This window comes from Poeciliopsis prolifica, unplaced genomic scaffold (genome assembly GCF_027474105.1).
Source record: "Poeciliopsis prolifica strain line A6 unplaced genomic scaffold, Auburn_PproV2 SCAFFOLD037, whole genome shotgun sequence".
Lineage (NCBI taxonomy): Eukaryota > Metazoa > Chordata > Actinopteri > Cyprinodontiformes > Poeciliidae > Poeciliopsis > Poeciliopsis prolifica.
The window spans coordinates 2677651-2702185 of record NW_026562412.1 but is presented as its reverse complement, the minus strand read 5'-3'; the positions used below and the strand labels follow the sequence as shown (position 1 = coordinate 2702185).

General features: G+C 40.0%; 1 protein-coding gene across 4 annotated transcripts; it reads left to right on the top strand.

Annotated features, from left to right (window-relative positions):
- Nucleotides 1–336: 336 nt before the first annotated feature.
- Nucleotides 337–24131, top strand: LOC129374782 (doublecortin domain-containing protein 2). 4 transcript variants are annotated; one of them, XM_055053420.1, is made up of 12 exons: nt 337–817; nt 1687–1735; nt 2153–2229; nt 2304–2435; nt 3271–3378; nt 4257–4305; nt 10589–10712; nt 13778–13878; nt 15250–15363; nt 19508–19577; nt 22089–22144; nt 23995–24131. In XM_055053420.1, the coding sequence occupies exons 1-11, from the start codon at nt 531–533 to the stop codon at nt 22103–22105; spliced, it is 1128 nt and encodes a 375-aa protein (XP_054909395.1). In that variant the 5' UTR covers nt 337–530; the 3' UTR covers nt 22106–22144; nt 23995–24131. The 4 variants fall into 4 exon arrangements, with proteins under 4 accessions (XP_054909395.1, XP_054909397.1, XP_054909396.1 ...); XM_055053422.1 differs by lacking the exons at nt 19508–19577; nt 22089–22144; nt 23995–24131 and adding exons at nt 16435–16508; nt 18001–18019; XM_055053421.1 differs by lacking the exons at nt 19508–19577; nt 22089–22144; nt 23995–24131 and adding an exon at nt 16435–16589.
- The last annotated feature ends 404 nt before the right edge of the window (nt 24132–24535 follow it).

The following is a 24535-nucleotide window of genomic DNA, read 5'->3' as shown; positions in this document are numbered from 1 at the left end:
TTAAATAATCCAAATCTAAATTGAGAGTCTAGTTTTAAACATGCTGTATTTCTAAGATTTTTATGTTTTCGTCATGTTTTTTAGTCATACAAGAGGTTTCAGTCAGAGGCCTTTTCAGATACGTTGTGATCCTGACTGCTGCTGCTGCATCGCCATCCGCGAGTCTTTGATTTACATTTAATGTTCCTTTGGGTTAAATTCAGATTGAATCATAATTCATCAAAGGATGCTGAGTGAGGAGACACCTGCCTGGACTGAATCAGCAGAAATATTTCAACCAACTAAATACAACACAAAACGCTGATTCTTGTTGTCATGGAGACGGCTTTTGTCCTCTAGAGAACGCAGGTCAACTGGCAACGACGAGAGGAAGCCAACAAGAAAACAGACGGAGGATCAGTTTCAAGATGACGCGCCTCCTCTGTGGTTGAACTGCTCCCACATCACCAGCTCACAGATCCAGTTACCTCCCCAGTGGCTCCCAGCATCCCGGATCCACTTGGACCAGACTGGACCGCCTGCAGGGAAACATGGCGGAGAGCCCGCGGATAACTGCGCCTCTTCCTGCGAGCAGAACCGTCACCGTCTACCGGAATGGAGACGCTTTCTATCCCGGGAAAAAAGTCGTGCTGAATCCCCGGCATCTGTCAACTTTCGACAACTTTATGAACAGTTTGACCAGACACGTGGAGGCTCCGTTCGGCGCCGTCAGGAGGCTGTACACACCCACCAAGGGCCACACGGTGCAGGAGCTGGACCAGCTGACGCATGGAGGCTCCTACGTCGCAGCGGGGAATGAACCCTTCAAGGTCCTGGAGTAAGTTAGACTGATAACAACCAGAGGAGCAGCTCGTTACTTTCAGCTTTTTAGATTAAAAACGGAGCAAATCCCCGCCCAAAACCCGAGAAGTCTTTATATTAATCTCAGAAACTCAGAAGTCATAAAGTTTTCAAACGCAGAAGTTTCCATGTTGTTTTTTTCTTGAAATTTTCTGGGTTTTTTTCTAGCAAGTTTTCTCCTTTTCAAACTGAAATTTTCTATAAAAAACAAGAAAATTTCAGAGATTAATTTCACAATTTCAAATGTTTTTCTGTCAATTTTTCACTTTTTCACTTTCACTCCATAAAATTTCTGAGAATAACATTAAAAAAATCAAGATTTTTCTTTTCAAATATATCTTTGACTTTCCAGACTCAAACATTTCCTAGTTTTTTTTAAAATAAAGAACACTTCAGAGATTAATCTAAAACTGTTTTTTGGAGGAAATTGATCTGTTTCTATCTTGAATGGCCTGAATTCGCCGCCATAAATCAGCGATTTAGTTAGAATGACTAGTGAAAACCAGAGATGGGTGGTAGTTACATTTACTCAGTGACATTTATTGGAGTAACTTTGTGAAGAAAAATGAAACTTTTAGGATTATTTTTTATTTCATGTTTCACTTTTACTTGAGTAATATTATTATTATTGCTTCTCTTCCTTGAGTTAAATATCTGGAGACTCAACCTGCTGAATAACTTCACTGAATGAAGAAGAACTTAGTTTCATATACCTACAGAAACTAATGTTAACATTATTATTTAATGTAATTATTTAACCATCAACATAAAACAGGTAATTATTAGATGTTTACTTTTCCATGTTGGACGCCATGTTTGAGTCACAATATTTGTATTTTTTCCCAGCTACTATGGGATAACCGCCATAAAGCCGCAGAGAAGGAAAACTGCTGTGGTAAGAACAAATTTTATGCTTTTGCTCATTGAATGATCATCATGCAAAACAGTTTTCATGAAGCTTTTGCCAGATTTTGAAGTATTACAGTCAAATTAAATGTTGAATAAATGCATGTGGACTAATAAGTTTAAATATTTTTAGTTTGTTATGTTAGCCTGGTGGTGCACAGACTGGTTTTAAAACAATGAGGTTTTGCAGATGTAGCAGGTTTAAATCCAACAACAAACAACGAAAATCCAAATTCTGTGTTTCAAACTTTCTACTCATTTACACTAAACCTACACAGAGATGAGGAGGAAAAGCTTGTTGTTGTGCTTATATAAAAAAAAGAAATTGTAGTGTTTTATCTTGATGCATTTAATGAACCTAAAAAAATAGGATATTTTATTATGTGGCCCTGATTATTTTGCACAGATTCTACCTGTACCTCCCTCCAAAGTAGTTGCTTCATCTCGCTGGAGGAAAGTTAAGGACGGGACTTGCACAATAAAGTGAGTTTTGACGTGAGGACTGGTTCCAGAGTCTTCCCAGTACAGTGTCTGGTATCATATTTTCTTTTTTACAGCGTCTTCAGCAACGGAGACCTGCGGATTCCTCCGGCTCGGGTCCGGATCCCAAAGTTCACTCTGAGAAACTGGGACCGTGTTTTATCCTTGGTGACGCACAAAGTGGAGCTCCGCACTGGGGCTGTTTACAAGTAAAATCAACCATCACTGTGACTTAACTGAGTGTGAAGAGAGCCAAAGGATGTTTTCTTTTTTGTTGCTATTGCATTATGAATTTTGTTTATTAAAAAGTTGACTGAAATGCTCAACATGTTGCCACAACTCAATTTGCAGCTATTCTGCAGACTTTTCTGTAAAGTCAGTGAAGCTCACTTTATAACCTCTCAGTATTAGTTTTTCTACATTGTTTGGTTTTAATGTTTTATTAATTCAAACAAAATCCACAAAAACACAAAAACAAGCTTCCATATGCTCTGGTCACTACAAAAAAGGTGTAAAACATTTTATTAAATACATCTGCTAATATTTCTATGGCTCTTTTCTTTAACTTTCTGAATTTACTCATATTTCTTTCATCAGAGGTATTTATATGTTTTGCAAAAATATTTGAGAGACAACCTTGTATGGATCTGAAAAGAAAAAGAAAATAATTGACAGCAATTAAACACCAAGAATCCATGAAGGCAACCAGAGAAAACAAGGCAGGATTGAAAGGTTCTAGTTTTAGTACTTTTTGCTTCACAAATCTCTCAAAGCTATGATTATTTATATTGTTAGTGTACCTCTTCCTCTTTTTTCCTTCCACTTAACTTTCCATTAAAAGGCTTGGATCAGATTTGGTAACTCATATTTGAGACTCTAGTCACTAAAATAAGAATGACTGCCTTTTAAATTGGAAAAATTAGACAACTAGTGTTTTTTTGCAGGACCTGAATGTTAAAACTGATTTAAAATGTGATATATTTTTAATTTATAATTTATTTATATAATTTATTTTATTTACCTTTTTTTTTTTAAACTTTCCAGGCTCTACCGGTTAGATGGACATCCTGTCAATGGATCTTCTGAACTGGAGAACAACCAGCATTATGTTGCAGCTGGACCTGAAAAGTTCAAACCTCTCCCATATGAACGGTGCGTTCTCTGCTGAAATGTAAGAAAAAGATGAAGAAATAAATTATCCAACTGAAGGTTTTTCTGGAGATGCACCAATCCGATTCTCTCTGGCCGATATCGATGATATCATATGATGTTCGATGTGGTCAGGGATTATTATTCAGTAATCTGAATAATTATTCAGATTACTGAATTATTTTGTTTCTCAAGCAAAAGAGAAACAAAAGTTTTGGAATGACCTAGTTAAAGTCAAGAGATCCTGAAGAATAATTTTACGCAGGCTGGTTGTGATCAAAAACCTTCCAACATGGCGAAATTAAAATAATTCTGCAAAGCAGATAATAAAATTGGTTGGTTGTCAGAAACACTTTCATGTAAAAAAATTATAATAACATAAAAAAGAAACACTATTACAATTATTGTCCATTAAGTCCATTATGAATGTTGAAGCATTAAGTTTAGATGGATATAATGAATAGTAAAATGCAAAAACACAAAATCATGCCAAGTATTTTTTGTCTGGGTATCTTAGTACAGCTGAAGTAAGACAAAGCTAACTTATAAGAAATATTAAGAAATGAATGGTCTTAAATCAAGCTCCCACATTTTGCTGAAAAGTTACTTGTAAGATAATTTTTCCTTTATACAAAGAGATTCAGACAAGAATCTAGAGAGAAAACACTTGGTGAGATTTTGTGTTTTTGCAGTGTGTGAAATAATTTAAATTTATGAGTTCTTGATTCATCTCCAGTCTTTTACCAACAAATTGATAGAGGTTGTTTTTCCATGACTGTGTCTAAAAAACAAACAAAACAACAACAACAAAAAACCCCAGCAACACTAGAGTATAGATTTGTGAAAAGAAAAAAGTAACGTTTTTCCTTTTGCCCCTGCAGCAAAGCTCTCCTGCTATCTGCTCGAAACAAAAGACCTGTAAGTAAAACGGTGAGTACTCCCACTTCAAAGTCGACTCCAGTTTGCCGTCAGGTTGTTCGCTTTCTCATAAAACGTGAAACTGATACAGTCTTCCCCCCACGTCTGCCTTTAGTTTATTGCTCTAACACCTTGGTAAAATCACAACCCTTTGCACACAAAGCATTTCAATTAACATTTCCCACTTGTGCGCGACTTCTTGTGGGGGCGCGATTCGTTATGAAACAGAACTATCATCAATCTCTGTCTGTAAGAAGCATCGAGTTACCATCGCTTTGCACTTTGATGGGTAATCCCCAAAAGAGACAGGCTGGTCCACTTGATCAAGTGCGGTGAGGCTCAGATCATACCGCATGCAGCGCTGGGACTTTGCTTGCTGGGGGGGAGAAAAAAAATCCCATTCGAAACTAGAACCAGGACAATTTGTTTTGTGATTAAGTAGGCAGTGAAATGTTTTGAATCCATATGAGGATTTGCTCTGCTGTGGGCCAGAAAAGAACACCAAATCAGATGTTTAAGATGAAAACATGCCCAGTCAGCAGGTTTCGGCACACCAGGCCCCTCCTTCCCGTGAGAGACGTGTCTGACATCTGATTTTTCTAACCATGAAAGATGGCAAGGCTGTTGCAGGTGCCAATTTTATTAGATGGAGAAAAATATCCCTTGCCCTTATCTGTAGCAGCACCTTCTGTTGAATGGCTTTCTGTTCAGATATATGGATTGATATCAGTGCTGTATTAGAATGAGCTGAAGTGTAGACGCTGTAGTAAGATCTCTTCATCATGTTAGCAACCGTCCAAGCAGAAAATAATCAATGAAAACAACTTTGTCATCAAAATAAACTCATAAAATAACCTGGAGCTCCAAGTGAAGTTGCTGCTGTTCCACCTGTTGCCAGTAGGTGGAGGCAGAGACAGATCTATGGCTGTGATTTCTCTGGAGCGACACTCAGCAGGCATGGTGCTGCTGCATTTTCCATCTCTCTGTGTCTCATGAATCTGCAAGCTTGAGCTGCTGGGTTAATAAGAATCTTCCATAGGGGAAAAATGCATGCAGCAAAAACGGCTTGCTCGCCCCTGATCTGTCACTTGTTTAGCTTGCTGATTACACAGCCCTTTATAGGGTCACATCTATCGTTAATTTCACTTTGACCTCACAAAACAACAGCAGTCTGGCTGGAAATGCCAGTAAAAGCATCCCTTAAACATGCTCACTGGGGCTGTGTTAAATGTAACCTTGCCCTTGCAGCCTGACGGCACGGAGATGCCGTCTGTGCTGCTCCGACTGGCTCTGCAGAAATGATGGCCGTTTGCTCCGGACAGTGGAACGTCAATTTTCAAAAGGCCAACATGTTTCACTTGACTTGAATGACTGTAGATGTGAAGTAAAAGGATTTGTGTACAAAAAGGAGAGAACTGCAGTCAGAGAGCAGAGAAAAGCATCAGGTGTTTAACCTCCTGCTGAGGCTTGGCTTTAAAACTGAAGTTAAATGGACACGAATCACAATACATTCTCCCAGTAAATATTATGATTAACAATAATATTATTGTTTTGAGACCATTTTAAGTGTTATATTGATAATAATAATGCAAGTTTGTCCTCTCAAAAACATATTAATGTAACAAAGAATACATAACACTGCGACTGGAAGATAAAAAAAATCATGATAACAGTTTATAAAAAAGTTCATCTATTTCATCACTTTGATGGCTTCCAAATAATAATAATGGTGGCAATGCATGTAAAAGAGTTTGAAAATGTTTTCAAAAAATAGAAATTAAAAACCAAAACCATTAATAACCTATAAAAATTCATCAGAATTGAAATAATTGAGTTCATTTTAATTGATCAATTTATGAGCTTAATTGATAAAATGCTTATTGCAGCTTATTGCAGCAGCAATAAGCTGCGTTTGTGCTGACGTGATGAAGACAACATGATGAAGAGCATCAGAAAGGGGAAGAAACTGATTTCAGGGACTTTGAACATGGTGACAGATGCTGATCTACTGGAAACATCTGGCTAAATCATGTCAGATTTACAGAAAATGGTCTGAAAAGAGAAAATCCAGTAGAAACCAATGCCTTGTTGATGTCAGATGTTAGAGGACAATGTGGAGACACATTTCTGAATGTACAACAGTCTGAACCTTGAAGCAGGTGGGCAAGAACAGCAGCACTGGGAGCAGCTAAACGCAGAAAGCTAAAGCTAGCATGCATACAAATCGACCAGAACTGAGCAGTAAGAGACTCAAACATCTGATGAGTTGATATCAGACGGGAAGGTCAATATTTGGCATAAACATCATGAAAGTGCAGATCCGTCCTGTTCTGGCGTTAGTGATGATGTCACTCTTTGCCTGTGAGTTGCAACTAAGCAGTTTAGACTTGCTAGTTCCCAGAAGAGTGTTCCCATCTTCTGACTGCGACAGGATGATGCTTCATGTTACGAAGCTCAAACTACGACAATGAATTTGCTGAACTCCACATGCCTCCACTGTCACTAAAACTCAATCCAGACTCCAGTCTTGGAGGCCTGCTGTCCTGCAACGTTTAGATGCCTCAGCTGCACCACCTGAACAGAATAATTAGGTCATTAAGGTTCTGGAGAACTGATCTTCACAAGGAGGAGGTAATTAAGCCATTTTGTTGCAGCGTTTTGTACCTGTGGCACATCTAAAACCTGCAGGACAGCAGCTCTGAAGGACTGGAGTTTGATATCTGTGCAATAGAGCAACGTTGGGACGTGATCAACAGGAGATTCTTCTCATGGCGTTCAGAAAGTCTGACACCTGGTCGGATCTATGCCACCAAGAATTACAGCAGTTTGAAATGCTTCAGACTCCAATCTGGAATCTCTCTGCAGGATGATGTTAAACATCCTGAAACTCACTTCTTCATGTCAGTGCTGGTTGTTTACTGGTTTCCTGGCCCTTTATGACCACTGTCACATCATCGACTTGGACGTTCACAATGCAAAAAAAAAAAAAAAAACATATTTTTTTCAATATTACTTTTCAAGAAAGTGCACCCTGAACCATTCATTTCTTTATTCAGTTGAGTTCAAATGAAATTAAGTCTCTTCAAAGGGTCGTTGATCTCCAGTTGCAGTCAGTCTTGCAATGAACAGCAGAGATGATATTCTAATGTTTGCCAGCATTTTATTATTATACAAGGTTTATTTTTTGTACATTTTTGGGTCTCTAGAAACAATCCAAGTGCAAAAAAACATTGAGATGTTTTCTGGCAATAAGGGAATGTCTTTTGGTGTTTGGAAAAGGAGTCCTTTCAAAAACCTTATGAGTCACAATCTGTGGTTGCTGCACCTCAACTAGCAACCCAAGGTTTTATATAAAACTGCTGTATGCGCTGGTCAATGCTGTTGCAGTGTTCGGTTGTCAACTTACCATTCAGAAACCACTTGCTGCATTCTTGTTGGTTGTGCACGTGGCTCTAATTCTGTATTTCAAAGATGTATATTTGTATAATTGCAGCCATTTGTATAAAGTATGAGCTGTGGGGCGCAGCGGGGGTGTGGCCAGCTGAGCATGTTTTGTAGACCCATCCCAGCTTGTTTAAAAGGAACATAACACGTTGGCTTTAAATCTAACTCTGGCCAGAAAGCCGGGCAGAGAGAAATTGGAGTCATGGGTATAATCCTTGCCCATTACTTCATGCTGCAGTAATCATAATGTACCTGAAGCATGTTGTAAAAATAATCCGCAGAGGTTTCCTGACTGTCCAGACTTTCTGTCATCGGCGACACTTTACTGCGGCTCCCCATTGCTGGGCTCCTGGCGGATGATCTCAGCAGTGAGGGGAAGCAGCGCGGCCCTGAGGGAGGCGGTGCCTCTTCGCTGCTGCCAGCATGTCTGCTAACTGTGAAGCAGCCTGGGAGTGGTTCCCACCGATCCCACAGCCAGCACGGCTGGCGGCCGGTCGGCCCGATTGTTTGGGACCTCCGTTATCCCCCGGCTATCAGATCACCCTGTCCTCTTGTTGACTCCTGCTCTCTGCTACTTGAGAGGGCCACAGATTGCTTTCTGCTTTGCCCTCCCAGAGACCCTGTTTGTACTAAGTCTGGTACAGGCTGGGGCCTCCTGATACACAACGTCGTCTGCTCCCACCGGACCCGGAGCTGCAGATATGTAACCCAGAAGAGAGGCCGCATGACCTCAGCTTTTCCACCGCCGTGCCTCCACTTGTGCGTCTGCTTTCCCAGATCTGCTCTGCGTTTTTTTCCCTTCCCAGCGTCTCTCTGAGTGATGAGCCCTGATTCAGTGTTGATTTAAATGGTATCTATTTACATCTCATCACCAGGCTGCCAGAAAGCAAAACAAGCTGTTCCATATTTGATTGGCCAGATGTGATTTGACTCGGAGCTTCATGGTGACGCTGCCTCACGTTAGTCAGTGAGGAGCTGAGGTTGAAACCCGGACGGTTCCGTGATCTCCTGTTATTGGGTCTTATTTAGCACTTTCCCAAGCTGACAGTGCTGTGCTCCATGGGAAAAAAGTGACTTATTTAGGAAAGGTGGTTAGAGGGTGGGGGTTCGAGTTGGAGGGTCAGGATGAAGTGTGTGTGTGTCTGAGGGAGGGAGGTGGAAGCTGAGGGATACAATAACAGTTTTAGACAATGCTATATCATCAAACTATCAGATATATAAGCCAGCGACCAAACTAAGGTTCCCTTGATGTAGTGAATATGAAAAATGGCTCCTCTTACCCCAACCCCCAACGCAAACCTACAGCATGAACTCTATTTCAACTCTTCTTCACTAAATACACCAAGCAACACTCAATCTTCTTTTTGTTGTTCTACTCCTCTTCCTGAGTCCACTAACGGCTGCAGGATTTCAAAGGAATATCAACAGACGTTGCCTCCGCATTAAAGCAGGCAAACAAGTGAAGAAGCAACTGGGTTATTCCCCAGACTCCATGTTAGTGAGCTTGCAAACAGCAGAGCCAGGAGTGTATTCTGGTGGAGATCAGTGCAGCGTCCCCTGAGCCAGCTCAGGGACCCCGCCGCTGAAACGCAGCGTTAGCTAACTCATCGCGTTTCAGTCGGTGAGGGAGACATCCCTCACCTCGCTGCCTGCAGAGGGGAAGAGGAGCCTGCGAGGAGAAAATCGTCTTTTGTGGAAGCATTAATTCAGATGTGTACCCTACTGTCTGAACTCTCCCTGCTTTTCCTCTCCTCCTCTCTCACTCCTTCGCTCTCCCACTGTGCGGCTCACTCCCAACCCCCTCCTCGCCTTTTCTGTGTTTTGTTTTGCTCTCCCCATCCATCAATAACCTTCTGCCGTCTGCTGCTGAGGAATAAGTTATTCCGTGCAACTCCCTCCTTTTTCCCTTTAAGCTTGTTTGGATTTTCATTGTTTGATCTGGTTTGATAAATAAGACAAATGCGGTTAGAAATTCACGCCTGCCCTATTCCATCAATAAATGATTTGTTTGCCACACTCCCAGGTGATTGATAGGTTGAGTGTTTGTGATGTATTGAAACCAGAGGAATTCAATAACACTGGAACATGTCAGCTCATGAAACACTAAGGTGAAAGGAAAATACAAAAAAAAAACAAAAATTTACTTAAAAATTGTTTATAGTCAGAATAAGTTTTCAGTCTGGATTCCCTATTAAATTGTCTAAAAGTTGTTTCTGTCCATCCAACTAAAAATTGCTCCTTTTGATTTTGCTTCCAATCCTGATTTGGGCCAATTCATCCATAAAATATGAATTATGTGACTTTCTGCTGGAGAATAAGTTCAGTTTGAATAAAATACAATGAAACAGCTGTTTTAGAAAATTAAAAATTTTTAGAAATCATTTCATTTTGAGAGCAGCGTTAGTGGCTGAATCACAGAATCAGGCTGGCCAGCTCAAAGCAAAACGTCTTTCTTGTTTCTTTTGCTTTATAATTAAGAGTTTTGTGCAGCTGCGCTGAAGCCCAGAGACACTTTTATGGCTATTTCAAGTTGAAAATAGCCCATCGGTCTGTATATCCTGTCAAAATTAAACCTAAACAAAAAATCAAACATGATGCTAATTTAACCCATTTCATCACATTTAAGCCATGCAGACATCATCAGACATCTTTTCTTGGATTTCTTCCCACGCGCTACTTTTCAACCACAATTTCATGTTTGGATGGGCGACAATTTCGTTTTTCCTTTTCCCAATGTACACAAACTGATTTAGTTTCTGCTATTTTGCCAACAAAATTTCAGCGAGAGAAGTCAGAGGAAAGGTGTTTTATTCTGGTCTGATGTTTTCTGGTCTCTTCGCTGTGAGCTCAGGTATGCGATAGAGAGGACCTTGAGCTCACAGTCGGGGGCAAGATGAAGGAACATGCAGCCAAGACGGAGAGAGTCAAACAGCCGAAGAAGGTGTCCAGAAAATCAGCACGCGTCACAGCAGGAGGTAAGCAGAGCTTTTCACTAGCAATGTTTCTCCTAACGCGTTGCTCTCCAGACTCCTCTTCCTCTGTGTTTGTTCCTTCATCACAATCTTCTTCACTGTGATTATACGAACAGAAACCTGCTGCCTTTTGATTACAATTTTATATTATGGGTTTCATTTTTGCCTGATGGCTGTGCATCACTGTCCTTTCCTCTGTGTGTGAGTCAGAAGACACTCATCTGGTGTGCAGGGAGGACAGAAAAATAAACCCTCTGAAAGGTTTATTTCTTAGGATTCCCGACCTGTCCTGTGGGTCCAAACAGAACATTTCTCATTGCTCTTTGAAATTAAGGTGACTTTTCCAGGTGAACGTTAAACAGAACGAGGCTTCAAACGCTGCTGAGGAAACTCAAATTACAGATGAATTCAATCGGCCACCTGATGGGAAATAAATCCAAAAAATCTTGTTCGAGATATGAAATGTTTTCATTTTCTCAGGATGTGGTAATTATTATAAAACATTGATCATACGAAGCTGGTTTTAATAAGAAGTAAATATGTTTTTTTCACCATGGCGCAAAAGGAACGAAGCATAACTTGCTGTAGTTCAGAGGCTTTGGTTGTCATGGAATTGAAAGAACAGCGTTGTTATAATTTATAAATAATAAAAACACCAAAGGCAGAAAGTCTCCAAAGTCAAAAGCAGAAGCGGTCATTAAGCAGCTTGTCTAAAATGTTTTTCCCAAATTTTATCTTATGCATGAAGATCATAGAGAGCTGATCATCAAATTTCAACACTGAAGTGGAACTTTATTCAACTAAAGGTTTGCAAAACAACCAGGTAATTTTAACGGTTTAGAATCTGCCTAAAAATTAACTTAGGGGAATTTAAGTGTGATAAACATTTTCAAAATTAGCAAAGATGCAAAAGCACAAAATGAAAATTTAGCTCTGCTGTCAACAGAACTGCATTAATTTATCAGTCAAGTTTTTATTATGGTCAGGTCAAGAAAACATATTGTTATTTAATCAGTGTTATTGTAAATTATATGCATGTCCAGTTTTCAAAACCAATTTTCAAAATAAAATAAAATTCCTGATAACACTTCAAATGTATGTAAAGTCACAAATGTTGGAGATGAAAATAAAGAAAAACAACAGCAAAAAACAAACAAACAAAAAAAAAACTACTGAAAGCAAAAAAAGAAAGTTAGTAAAACCTTGATCAAGCTAAAGTCCCCATAGAAAATGATCCATGGATGCAGGAGAGCAAAGCAGAGCCTCAGTCTGTGGTTCAGCACGGTGGGGGTTGAATGCTGCTGTGGGCCAGGACTCCTCTTTCATAACCGAAGCTATGAAAGGAATAATAAAGTCAGAGCTCTTCTAAGGTGTGTTGAACAAAACATTTGACTCTGAGTCACAGCAGGAGGCTGCAGTTGAAGGAGGACATCATGGCGTCAGTTTCACAAATGAAGCGCAGTAACAGTTTACGATTTAAAATATAGGCACTGATTTTAGGATTTCAAAACCACAAAACTTTACCAAGTATTTTTGCTCTAGTTTCTAGACACTGACATAGAAATAGGAGCTTGTTTGTAAATAAATAATAACTTAACACTGAAATATCACTCACTCTACTGTCAGATTATTTCACTTACTGCAAGACATTTTCCCTGATATGTCTTGATAATGGTAGTGGAATTGCTAGTGGAACTAGAAACCAGAGAATTCATAACTCATTTTAGTTCAAATGGTTTAGGTTGTGTGTGTGTGTGTGTTTGTGTTGTTTCCTTTTTTGTTTGTTGTTTTATTTTTAATATTTAAAATGTCTTTCAGTTCCGGGGTTGCATGTTCTTTACAAAATTATTTAGTCTTTGAGACGGTGAACTTGGTTTTTTATGCTCTTATCATTAAATTAAGTGAAAATTGTGTCTAAACAACATCTTCATTTTTCTCAATGATTATTTGTATAATTTACCAGGACAGACGTAGTGATCGCTGGTCATGATCTTTAAGGTTTTTGATTTCTTCCTTGATGTTGATGGTTCTCAACTTTCCTAACAGTTTTAATAATGCGTTGGACAATGTGCAGCCTAATTTGAGGAGTTTCAATAATCTTTTTAGATGCCAACAATTTGACCTTTCTTAAACAGACAAACATCTTTTCCACGCGGTTGCTGCTCATTGCATCAGTCGGTGTTAAATAAAACATAATCACCCGTGCAGCAGCCATTTGCCTGGTTAAATCCAGGTGGCGCCTCGTTTTTTGGTCAGACAGTGAATAATAATGGGGCCTAAATTCTCTGAAACGTAATGGTAGGAAAATATCCCATTTCCATCAGACAATACCAAAATGGTTTATCATTACCACATAATACCGCTTGTATTTTCCTCCTTATAAACTCCACTACCAGGAGCTAAATTTGGCATTTTGCTCATTACTAATTCACTCCATTAGATCCTCAGAACATGAGGCAGCACCTTGGTACCATCACCTGTATCAGACACGTCTGCTTCTCTTTCATTCTGTTGTTTTTTTGTGAATTTATTCTGGAAGCATATCTAAAAATAATGTTTAAATAAAAAAACCCAACCACCAAACGGTGCGAGCAGATCTCAGCCTCACAGTATTGTTCTTGTTCTGTAGTTTTTTAGACTCATCTCTGTGAATTCTAACAACCACGGTTATTTATTATTAAAATGAAATCACCCCAGGCAGTTCAGCAGCGTGTTTCATTATTAAAATTACACCCTGGATCAGTTTTAGCAGCTGCTGCCAGAAAAAGGAATTTGTTTACAGGAGAAAATCTGCTTAATGTAACAGAATGAGCTAAATCTCGACTAAATCGGGAGCGCTTCCTGTCTGTGGAAGGGTTGCAGACGGGGGGAAAGATTCACAACGATGGCCTATATCCTGGTCCTTCCTCTCTGCACAAACAAATGGCTCAACAGCAGTATTGATCTCCTGCGAAGTTGAGCAGGAGAGGAAAACGATGGGACCGGGGCAGAGAGGGATGGAGGGAGAAAGCGGTGACTGCAGAATGAGAGAGCAGACAAGTAATTGTGATTAATCCCTTTTTCCTCAGCCGACAGCGTATTTAATGCAACAAACAAAAGGAGTGAGGTGGAGGGCGCGGCAGAGGTGCAGGAAGACCCCCACCTGCAGGTGGACCTGCCGATTGATGAGGTGAGACATAATCCCACTCAGCCGCCACCTAATGAGCACTTTAGCATTCAGTTTGCTCTGTTCACCGACATGGGAGTTAGCTCTGATTCCTAAAGACAAAATGTTGGCACAGATATCGGCTCTGTGAAGGAAATGCAGACATGTTGAATTATTCAGCCTGACAGCATGTCAGGAACTGGAAAACTATGTTTTTTAGTTCATGGAGTCAGATGATAATTCATCATTATGACAAGCTGTTTATGTTCTCCCTGCTAAGCTTTATCTTCCTGGGTGAGAACGCCTGACTTGATTTTATGTTTACACTAAGACTCATAAACGCTCACTAGAACACGCTGCATAAACATAAAGACTGCAGAAATGCAGCTGAGTAAAGGAGTGTGACATGCAAGAACAAACCCATTGATTTCTGTTCTCCATATTTCTTCACATAAACCATAAACTGTGTATGCTATTGAGATTTTGTATGTTAGACCAATGCAAAGTGGTGCATGATTTTAGAGAGGAAGGAAAATGAGCCTCAGGTTTTTTAAAAGTGCCGCATGTATTTGAAACAACAGCTGGGTTTCCATCAATGATTTTTGGGGGTATTTGAAGAATTGCATAAAAAAATTTGATGGAAACTAAAGATGTTTTTCTGTATATTGGTATCGGTATTGGAAGTGAAAACAGTAGATTGGCACTTACTGAAAATGTCAAAATTCAAAAATCTTCTGCTCAATTTTTTGACTTTTCCAAAAAAGACTTGATGTGCTGAAGGAGAGAGGGAAACATTTGCTGCATGTTCTGATGTAGGAAACATTCATCTCACATCACTGATCAGCGGTTTCTGTTGTGTCTGTCTGGATATTTACAAAGAAATGTCTGAAAACAACAACAGGTTTGATTGTTGTGCATTAAATAACAGAGCAACGACAACTTTGCCTGATAGCAACACAATCTTTCTCCGTTATTTTTAAGATGTTTGGTCCATGCTAGTTTGTAGCTTCTTCTTCCTGTTTGTCATAGCAAAGTGTTTGACTAATTCAGTTCATTTTAATTTGCATTTTTAATAATAACATAAAGACATGCATACTCAGAATAGCATTAGAGTTTGCTAGTTTTCATTACTTAAATGTTTCATTAGGTGCAGAATTATCAAACGGCTGTACTGTGAGTGGGTTTTGATACCATTTTCAAAACCTTTTATTCAATTATTGTTGAACAACAACTGACTGGAGTTTGAACGTAAATGAACACTTTTTAGATTTCAATTTGTGAAAGTTTTGTGAAAGTTTGAAAAGCCACGTGTCATTTTCCTTCCGCTGTGGGTCTGTTTGTGTTGGGAGGCACAGTGTGCACCATGGAGGCTCTCATGTTTTCCCCTCTGAGCAGGTTGAAGCGGAAACAGTTGAAGAAGAGCACGAAGCCTCTACCTACACTGGAAACAGGAAGAAATTATCCGCCACACGTCCAAAGAAAGCCAAGGCTGGGTGTGGCAGGATACATGTGAGTACTCTTTCTAATAAGTTTTATGTAGTTCTGTCTCACATTCAGTTCATTTTCACTTCATTATTATGTCCAATTTTCTCATTTGCTCTGGAATTAGGTCACATGAAAATGGCCTAGCCAGTAATTATGGTAATCATCATTTTCCTAGTTGTGTGAGGGTCATGCAGACCTTTTTCCCAGCAACCACGTTTCCTCTAATATGTGCATAACCTGTTTATTTTGCCTCAGTGGCTCTCTCTGTGTATTATTACCAGCAAATGTATTCTTAAGGACACGGGAAGTCAGCAGAGTGCACCTCTGACAGGAAGATAAGATTGTGAGAGTTAGATATATTTTTGTTGGCTGAGAGCCTCAGTCGGGTTTTGTGCATTCAGTGGATGGAGTCACAGTAAAGGTAGACGCTGATCCTGCTATGCACCTGATTTGTGTCCTTTGTTATGGTTATTATGCGTGGTCACGGTGATGAAGCGCGGCTGAGCTGAACATGCAGATGTTTTTGCACAGATCTCTGCTTCCCAGAAATTACACTCATTTAAATACACTTATTTTACCCTAATAATCCTCCAGGGACAGCAGCAGCAGCGCCGCCGCCGCGCCGTGATGGATGCTAACAATAGTTGGGTGATATTACTATTCCCCGCAAATTCATTCAGCTTTGAAAATGAGAAGATATTGAGTCTTATTTAAGCAATCAATAACCTTGAACAGCTCTTTTTAATGAAAACTATAATTTCAAGTAGTGGCAATTACACCGCAGGGGGATGTTTTGGTGATTTTTGCTGCTGTGTGCATTTTGCAATAAAGATATTCTGTTTGGGATAATTATTGACTTCTGGGGCCAGTTATGACCCGGGTTAAAGACCTCATCAATACCTTAATTCATCAATTATTACTTTTAGCCTCATAAGAATGTTGCTGATTTAGACTGACTATGGACTACAGGACATGACCACCACATGGTAGAAAATAATAATCATAATAATAATCATAATAATAATAAACTGTGGACATACTCAGCGACTTTTTGTGATTGTTTCCTTTCCTGACAGATTTTCCTCCATCTTTTAGCTAATTGAGATGGATGAAAAGGAGAAGACGGAGATCCTGAAGACTGTTTTTCGGGAGACACAAGCCTTTTAAACGTATTCTCAAACCTTGAATTGTTTTATATTTTGTAATGTTACAATCACACACTTTTATGCATATTATCAATATTTAATTCAACAGACCTTCAAGTAAAAAATAAACATCAATAGAAGACAAAACACTAAAAAGTGTCTTTTTTAAGGGGGAAATGCAAACAGAGAAGGAATATGTTTTTCTCCTTTGTTGTTAAATGAAAGAGGTAAAAATATACAAAAAAAAGTTTTCCAGTGAAATAAAGGGGTCATTAAAAAAAGAAAAATCTGACTTTTTTCTCAGATTGGTCTTGAGAAAGACCAGATTCACACTCAAATCTGATTTTAATCACATTATTAAAATGTATCTGAATACAGCAACAGTTTTCAAATAAAGAGTGACTTTTTTATTGCTGAATGTATCTTTTTCAGTTTTCTTCAAAATAATTCAGCAAAGCTTTCTTTCAATAAGAAAAACATGCAGAACCTTTTCAAAGTTCTGGACCTACAATAATTTACACATTCAATTCCTGTACAGTTTTACAAGTATTTTCATGCCTACTTTTTTGTTGATTGACGAAAAATGTCAGTCAACAAAACGCTGAATAAAACTTTTTGACCTGCGTTTGGCTTCTGCTACAAAAAGTTTGAACGCACCTGCTCTATACGAAGTGGATTTTGCAAGAAATATCTTTACTTTTCTTTGGGGATTAATGAAACTTTACCAGGCAGACCCACAGTAACACTGGTGATATTAAAACTTAACTCATCCTGTTCATTTGGAGCTAAACAGAGCGTCGGCGTCTCATCGTCAGCAGCCCCATCACTTAGAGGCGTGTGAATAATAACGAGGCCTAACTGCAGAGCCATGACTCATTCTTCCGGCTGAGTTCTGACAGATTTCCTCCCACCCCGGCGCTCGTATACGCCCGCAAAATGCCCCCTGTACTCTGCATACGCGCGTGTATATAGTAGATATTGATGACCAAATTCAATTACATGATTACATTTTCAGCCGGAGCTTTAAATGATTTATTGCGTTGAATTGGAATGCATTTCCAGACAGCACCCCGGCGACGCGCTCGCCGTGCTCGTGGTATTGACCTGTGTGGTCTGGGCCAAGTAAAGAATAACGAGATTCAGCATCTCTGCCAAGCCAAGATGTCCGTCGAGAGTTAGTGCGGCCAATCTCAATGACGGAGAGCAAAAAAATGACGAGCCGTAGCTTGATGCTCATTCATCCAGGCCTTTTCTTACGATCACCTGACGGGCCGTCGCCAGGCGCTCTGGAACTTTCCTCTGGACTCGGTTGAAGTGCCGATTGATTTCCTGACGTCCGTCCATGTTGGAGACGTCGTCCACTTTCAGGAAATGTGAACACGAGTGGATTTGCACCTTCTTGTTGCAGCATTGTGTTTGCAACTATCATTTGTTTTGGTTTAACGATATTGATATAACGATATTGGCTGACCCATCTACCAGTCAGCTAAGCATTTTTCTTAATTAATATTGTTAGAAATGCCAATGAAGCTGGAGATGTCAGATCAATCGTCTTCCTCTTCGTCGGAATTTTGTGAGGAAGAAATCGAACCGATATTGACCAAGGCATTGATCAATTCCTGTGCGTCCATTTCATTTGTCTTTCCTCTGGTTTTCCTGGCTACTAATCCCCTGAAGCGAAGGCCGCAGCGTCCCCATGCAAGGTCAGCCATGATGGGCTGCAGACAATGTCAGCGCCTGGCTTCCCCTCAGAGCCCAGCTCTCCTCTGCACCTCAGTCACTGCTCATCAGCTGATGAGCAGTGACTGAGGTGCTGCTCATCTCAGCACCCGAATCCCTAGATCAATGACCCAAATCTAGGGATTCGGGTCATTGATTAATTAGTTAATATAAAGTTGATTGATGTTATTGATCAACTAACAATTAATTCATAATCGATTCCTAGCAAATGTTTGTCTTTGGAAACCAATATTTTTCTACAACATTTCTGAGATTGATCTCAAAATTTCAATGTTTTTTCTTCTTCGAGAATATTTCAGAGAGTTTATTGACAGAAATATGCAAATTGTTTTCTGTCTACAGCGGCCCTAATACAGTAATACTGTACTAATCACATTCTCACCTTTGGAGCAAATCAGTATTGTTGCAGTGGAAGTTGTTGCTGCTCCGCCATGCAGCTCAGCTGAACGAAGCGCTGTTACGGTGAAACTTAAGGAATTTATTGTTTATATCTCTAAACAGAACATTTGTTATCTGTATCTCTGTCCTGCTCTGGTATGACCCTGCCAACTTTGTTTCTGCATCAACTGCTTAAATGACCAGCGGCGCCCTCTGCTGGATGGTGGCCAAACTACAACACTGATAGAACGTCTGAGTCAGGAATGTCAAACTCCAGTCCTCCAGGGCCGCTGTCCTGCAGGTGAAAAACACAGGAATGAAATGGCTACATTACCTCCTCCTTGTGTAGATCAGTTCTCCAGAGCCTTAATGACCTAATTATTCTATTCAGGTGGTGCAGCAGAGGCACATCTAAAAGTTGCAGGACACCGGCCCTCGAGGACTGGATGCTGACACCCCTGGTCTAAGTGGACATTATTAGTTAATCGACTGGAACTAATTTTAAACTATAAACCATTAAATTAACAGTTAATTATGAGTTGGTTAATTGTTTGCATCCCTAAACCGGACGGAGATGTTCTGGAGGAAATGGTTCTGGTTTCCAGTCTGGATAGTGCTGAGAGGAGGAAGATGTGTTGCGGTGCGCTGATGCGTTCAGCAGACAGAGATTCAAGGCTGAGCTGCTAGTCAAGTCCCAGTTTCTGTTCCAAGTGAAGTTCTGCTCTTCCATCTTTGAATTTCAAGAAACATGAGCTTTGTCCCAGATTTACTGCATATGTGGGGAGAGTATTACGAATCTGATATATCACCGAAAGGTGAGAAGGCTGACAGATTTACTGATTAGAGCTGCATATGCATGGAATATGACTAGATGATGATATGAGAATCTGATTTATGTGTTCCAGGAGAAGCAGGAGGAGAAGGAGGCGTCGACCGGGCTCAACGTACGGTCACGGATGTCCCGCTTTTTCAAGGGTAGGTTCATCAAAGCATAAAGCCTGGAAGCAGCTCCAGTGGCGGGGCCCGGGTTCCCCTCCACGGAGCCTCATGCAGCCATAAAGAGAGCACTAATACTCACAGCGTTACCAGAACCTCCATCCCTCTGCATGTCAGAGGATCTGCAGCTACCTCTCAACATCTGGAGCGTTTACACTGAGCTTTATGGGGACCATCTGTTTGACTCGCTCTGCATCCCAGATGATTTATCCTCCTGTTAAAGGAACCTGCACATTAAGGGCTGACATACTGACAGCCAGGGATATTCCTGAATTACTTCTGTTCATTTTTTTCTTAAAATTTGGAAATATCTGAGAAAATACAAAAAGTACACAGCAAAACACAAAGTATTACCAAGTATGTTTTTGTTTTATTTCTAGTGCAAATATCTTGGCATAATACCAAACTAACTTATAAGTAGCTTTTTAGCAAGATGTAGGAGTTTAAGTCAGTAATTCCTTATTATTGATAAAAAAAAAAAAGCTGTAGCTCATATGAGTTAATTTTAGTTTTGTCTTATTTCAAGTGTTCTAAGATATTTTCACCAGAAATACTTTTGTCTTTTTGCAGTGTAAGCATGACAAAAAAAAAACAAACAAACAAACAAAAAAAACATTGTATAAACATTTTGGTTTTCACAACAAAAAGCATTTTTCATCTTTAAGATTTGTTATCTGTAATGAAACTGCATGATCTCTCTTTTATGCAACTGATGTGGAGAGAAGCACATCTGAAGGAAAAACATAACGTTTGAAGGAAGAACTTCGTATTAAGGCAAACTCAACGTTCTGTGCCTTTCAGTCAGTGAGGCCAATTTTATCCCAATTACCTTCAAATCACCGGCTTTGTCTGTCGGACCCACTCTGTGGTTTCCCAGCAGTCAGTGCAAGATCCCTTGTGAGAAAACCGGTGGCGTTTAAATGGAGCTGGATGCGAATCGCTGCAGGCGGTCGTCAACGTCTGCCCTTCGATCCGACGTCCGCTCTGTTGGCGTGACAGCAGGACTTGCTGCTTCCTGTTCTGTCCCGGGAGTTTCCGTCCCTCTGAATGCTATCAAAACGCTGCAGTCGGGAAACAGGCAGGAATTTGTATCAAACATCCCCCAATCATGCTGTTTACATGCTGCACATCCTGATATTTGTATAAATTGATTGTCTTATTGACATGAGGTTGAGATACTGCCCTGTTTTCTCTGGCACTAGTCATGATTTCCCAGCAGAATATCAGTGGGCGGTGTGTGTGTGTGTGTGTGCGTGTGTAGGTGTGTGTGTGTCAAATAAATCACTGCATATTATTGCTTGCAGAACCGAAGTTCACATGCATACACGTTTTTGTCAATATGCTGATATATTGTTGCTTTTTGGCTCCTGTAGGGTTTTGTCTCTAATTTTCTCATTTCCGATATCTGAGGTTTAGTATCAGCCGATACCGATTTGATACAGAAAAAAACAGCTGAATTGATTTAAACCTTTTCAGTTTTTAAACACAAACATGTAAAAACAACTTTAATTTGTTTAGTCAGTGCATTAAATTTTACAAAGTGTTTTTGTATAGTTTCTAATGCAAATGTTTTTGTACAATCAAAAAAAGACAAAACTGACTTACAGGTAATTTTCAGGAAGTTAGAGTTTGTTTTAAGTCAGCAATTCCTTAAAATGGACAAAAAAGTTCCACCGGTGGATTATTCCATTTCTAAAATGGGAAAAATATCTTCTTATAGGTGAAATAATCTGCTGGTGGAACTTTTTAAAGATTATTAATGAATTATTGACTCAAAAGGATCTCCTATGTCTTGCTAAGAAACTAGATAAAAATACTTCTGTGTTTTTGCAGTGCAACTGGAAAGTCAGAGCTGAAGTGGAAAGAAATGCAACCTGCCACCTGCTTGGCATGAAAATACCAATATTTATGTCATATTTCATACCTGGATGAAAGCAAAGCTTTTTCTGCCCTCAGAGTTTGGGTCTGTGTTTTTTCCAACACTTCACTCGAGGGGCTCCCCATCAGGAACAGCAATACATTCCCGCTCATTCGGTTTGGCTGAGGTTCTCCTTCAAAAGTTATTGGCAGCAGGAACAATGGCCCTATAATTTATGAGAACTGTTAGGGCCTCTGACAGAAGTTGTAAAGCATCTTGACTGATTGGGTAGATGTGAGATGTGTGCCGTTATGGCGTATTGTTGCCCCGTATGCGTGCGCGACATGCAGATAGTTCCGCGACTTCCTCTGTCACAGATAAATTACTCCACACAGTCAAATTAAGTTGTTGTAAATCACCCGGCGGACCCGAGAGCAGTCCCCAGTGACGACCTTTACGCCTCTTTGACTTTAACTCTTATTTATGTTAATCACATCTGTATTATACTGATGGTAGGAAAAAAAAGCTACAGAAATGGAGATATTAAAAAAGTCTTGATAAGTCTTGATGTTCAGGACTTTATTTTAAAATGTTCTCTGATCTATTTTCTTTATAATTCTGTCTCGTTTCAGGACTCATGAAAAAGTGATGCTTTCTATTTGTGCTGGTGCACCTTTCAACTTAGAAGGTAAGTATAATATCACTTCTATCAGTAAGTATCCCATCAGTTTAACTTTTAGACTAAAATGTCTCACATGTCAGCAGCTCTCATGCATCAAACAGCAAAACTGCAAGGCGAAAAATAATCAAAACATAATTTTATTTAATTCAAACTAAAATTAACTTTGATATTAAACAGATTCTGATGCATTTTAAGTCAAATCAAATCTGACTTTCCAATGACTTTACAGGCATCATTGTTTTCTGCCTGTATTGTTCTTACATTATTGTCATGTTGCATATGCAGTTCTTCCTCTTGTGTATTTAGCTGTGACTTAGTGTCATTCTCTAGTGTTTGGTTTCATCAGATTCTTCGTTTCATCAGCTGTTCTACGTTCCTCTCATTAGTTATTTCTGGTTTCCAGTCATCCTCCCTCCCAGTAGTTCAAATCCTCAGTTTTTTTTTTTATTTCTCCTCTGTGGGCCTGCTGTCGATTCTTTGCTCTGTAAGTCCTGGATACTGCTCTCTTTTTTATTCATAATTTCACATCTTTTCACACGCTCCTCCTTTTCCCACCTCGTAAACATCTGCATTTGAGAGAGAAATGATATTCATGGCCATGTTATGGTTTATACAATCAGGAGGAAGACTCCTGAGCTGATAGTCCACCAGACGGACACAGTCAGTGCTGCGTCACATACTGCAGCTGGAGCTAACACACACACACACACCCCCCCACACACACACGCACTCACACACACACACACCCACACACACACACCCACACACACACACACACTCACACACACACAGATCAAAGTAATCAGAGTACAAATACTCTGATCTTAGGAGGCCTGGATGAGAGGAAGCGCTAAAAACAAAGATGAGTTAAAGTTAGCTTTTAAAGGGGCAGTATTATGTAAAAATTTGTTTTTAAAGATTTATATCATATTATAATATTATTCCCTACAGTCTATTTATGGTAATACACAAGTTTCTTATTTCAAATTGAATCCTGAAATAAGTTTTAGATGATACTCTTACATATTGTGCCTGTATTTTATGTTAATCCAACACATTTTTACACCATTACAGCTTAAAAATCTCTTTAAAAGCAACTTAATGAAATGTTCAGTCCAGATTTGCGTTGTGTGTGTTGGTCTATAACGTTTCCTCCTCAACATTCGTTCAGCTTCATTCTCCCAACAAAAGAGGTTTTATCCAGGCAAAGACCAGCTATCGTCTGTCACTGATAGTCTTTGTTAGCTACAGTAAAGTTAGTGGAAAATAGACGCTTTTCCCTCTCATTCATCATACACGTGTCATAAGAGGCCTTCGATTGTTCACAGCTCCCAGCAGCGGTAAGCCTCTTTTCCACAGTGAAAAATAATAAGCTGCAAAAGGCGGCGTGTGGAAATGGAGCCGCTGTGATGTGGAAGAGGCGCCCGCCCGCCTGCGAGTGTTTCCTGCCGCCCGCATCGAGCGCGCCGCCATCCAGCTACACTTCAGCTTTGATTGTTCTGCGTTGGGCTTTGAACCGCACCTCCACATGATAGCCAACGTTGTCCGCAGAGCGTCCACTGCAGACCGGAGCCGTTGCTTATTTGCTCCAGGCTACATCGGGCCTGGTTTTTATTTTTACAGTTCTTTACCATGCTGAGAAGAGCGTGATACATAATTCATCATACAGCACATCTTGTGACAGCACCACAACTCAGCTCCATTTTAATTCAATGCCTGTTCTTTTCTTCTCCATCTGTTGTTGACTGTGGTCAGTGAACAGCACAGAGGTATGCCAGGGCTTTGATAGCAGCGCTTCCTGCAGCGCGGGCATGGCCACTCAGTGTGCGTTCTCTCTGTTGCTTTGTGTTTCCCAGTTTCAGAGCTGCAGACATCGCAGGACAACATCGCTAAAGGCCCGACGTCCTTGTTCTCATCCATCTCCGGAGGCCAGCTTCTCATCCACGAGACAAAACCATGCTATGAACCAAATAAAAACGTCTCGCCTCTTGACAGCCCCGCTTTGGAGATATGGCCTCTTATTTCAGTGAATATATTGCATAATTATGTGCTGTTATGAATATTGCATGCAGCCTCACACTGAGCGCATGGTAAGACGCCTAATTGCAGAGTTTAATTATTTAGGAGCAAAGGTCCTGCACGGGTTTTGGGAGAGGAACTTTTGATAAATTATTTTTCGTGGTTTTCTGATGAATTATTTCAGCGGGCTTGTGTCTAATCAGCAGGCATAGTGGACTTACTAACTGCTCTTGAGAGGGACTTATCATTCCATGGAGAGGAATTACTATGCTGATTAAATCCACTGAAATCATCTAATAACTTAATGTTATTGGAGTGGATCAGAAAAGAGCCTCTTGCAGCAGCGCGGGCTGGAAGGAGCTCCGACCTGGGGCACAG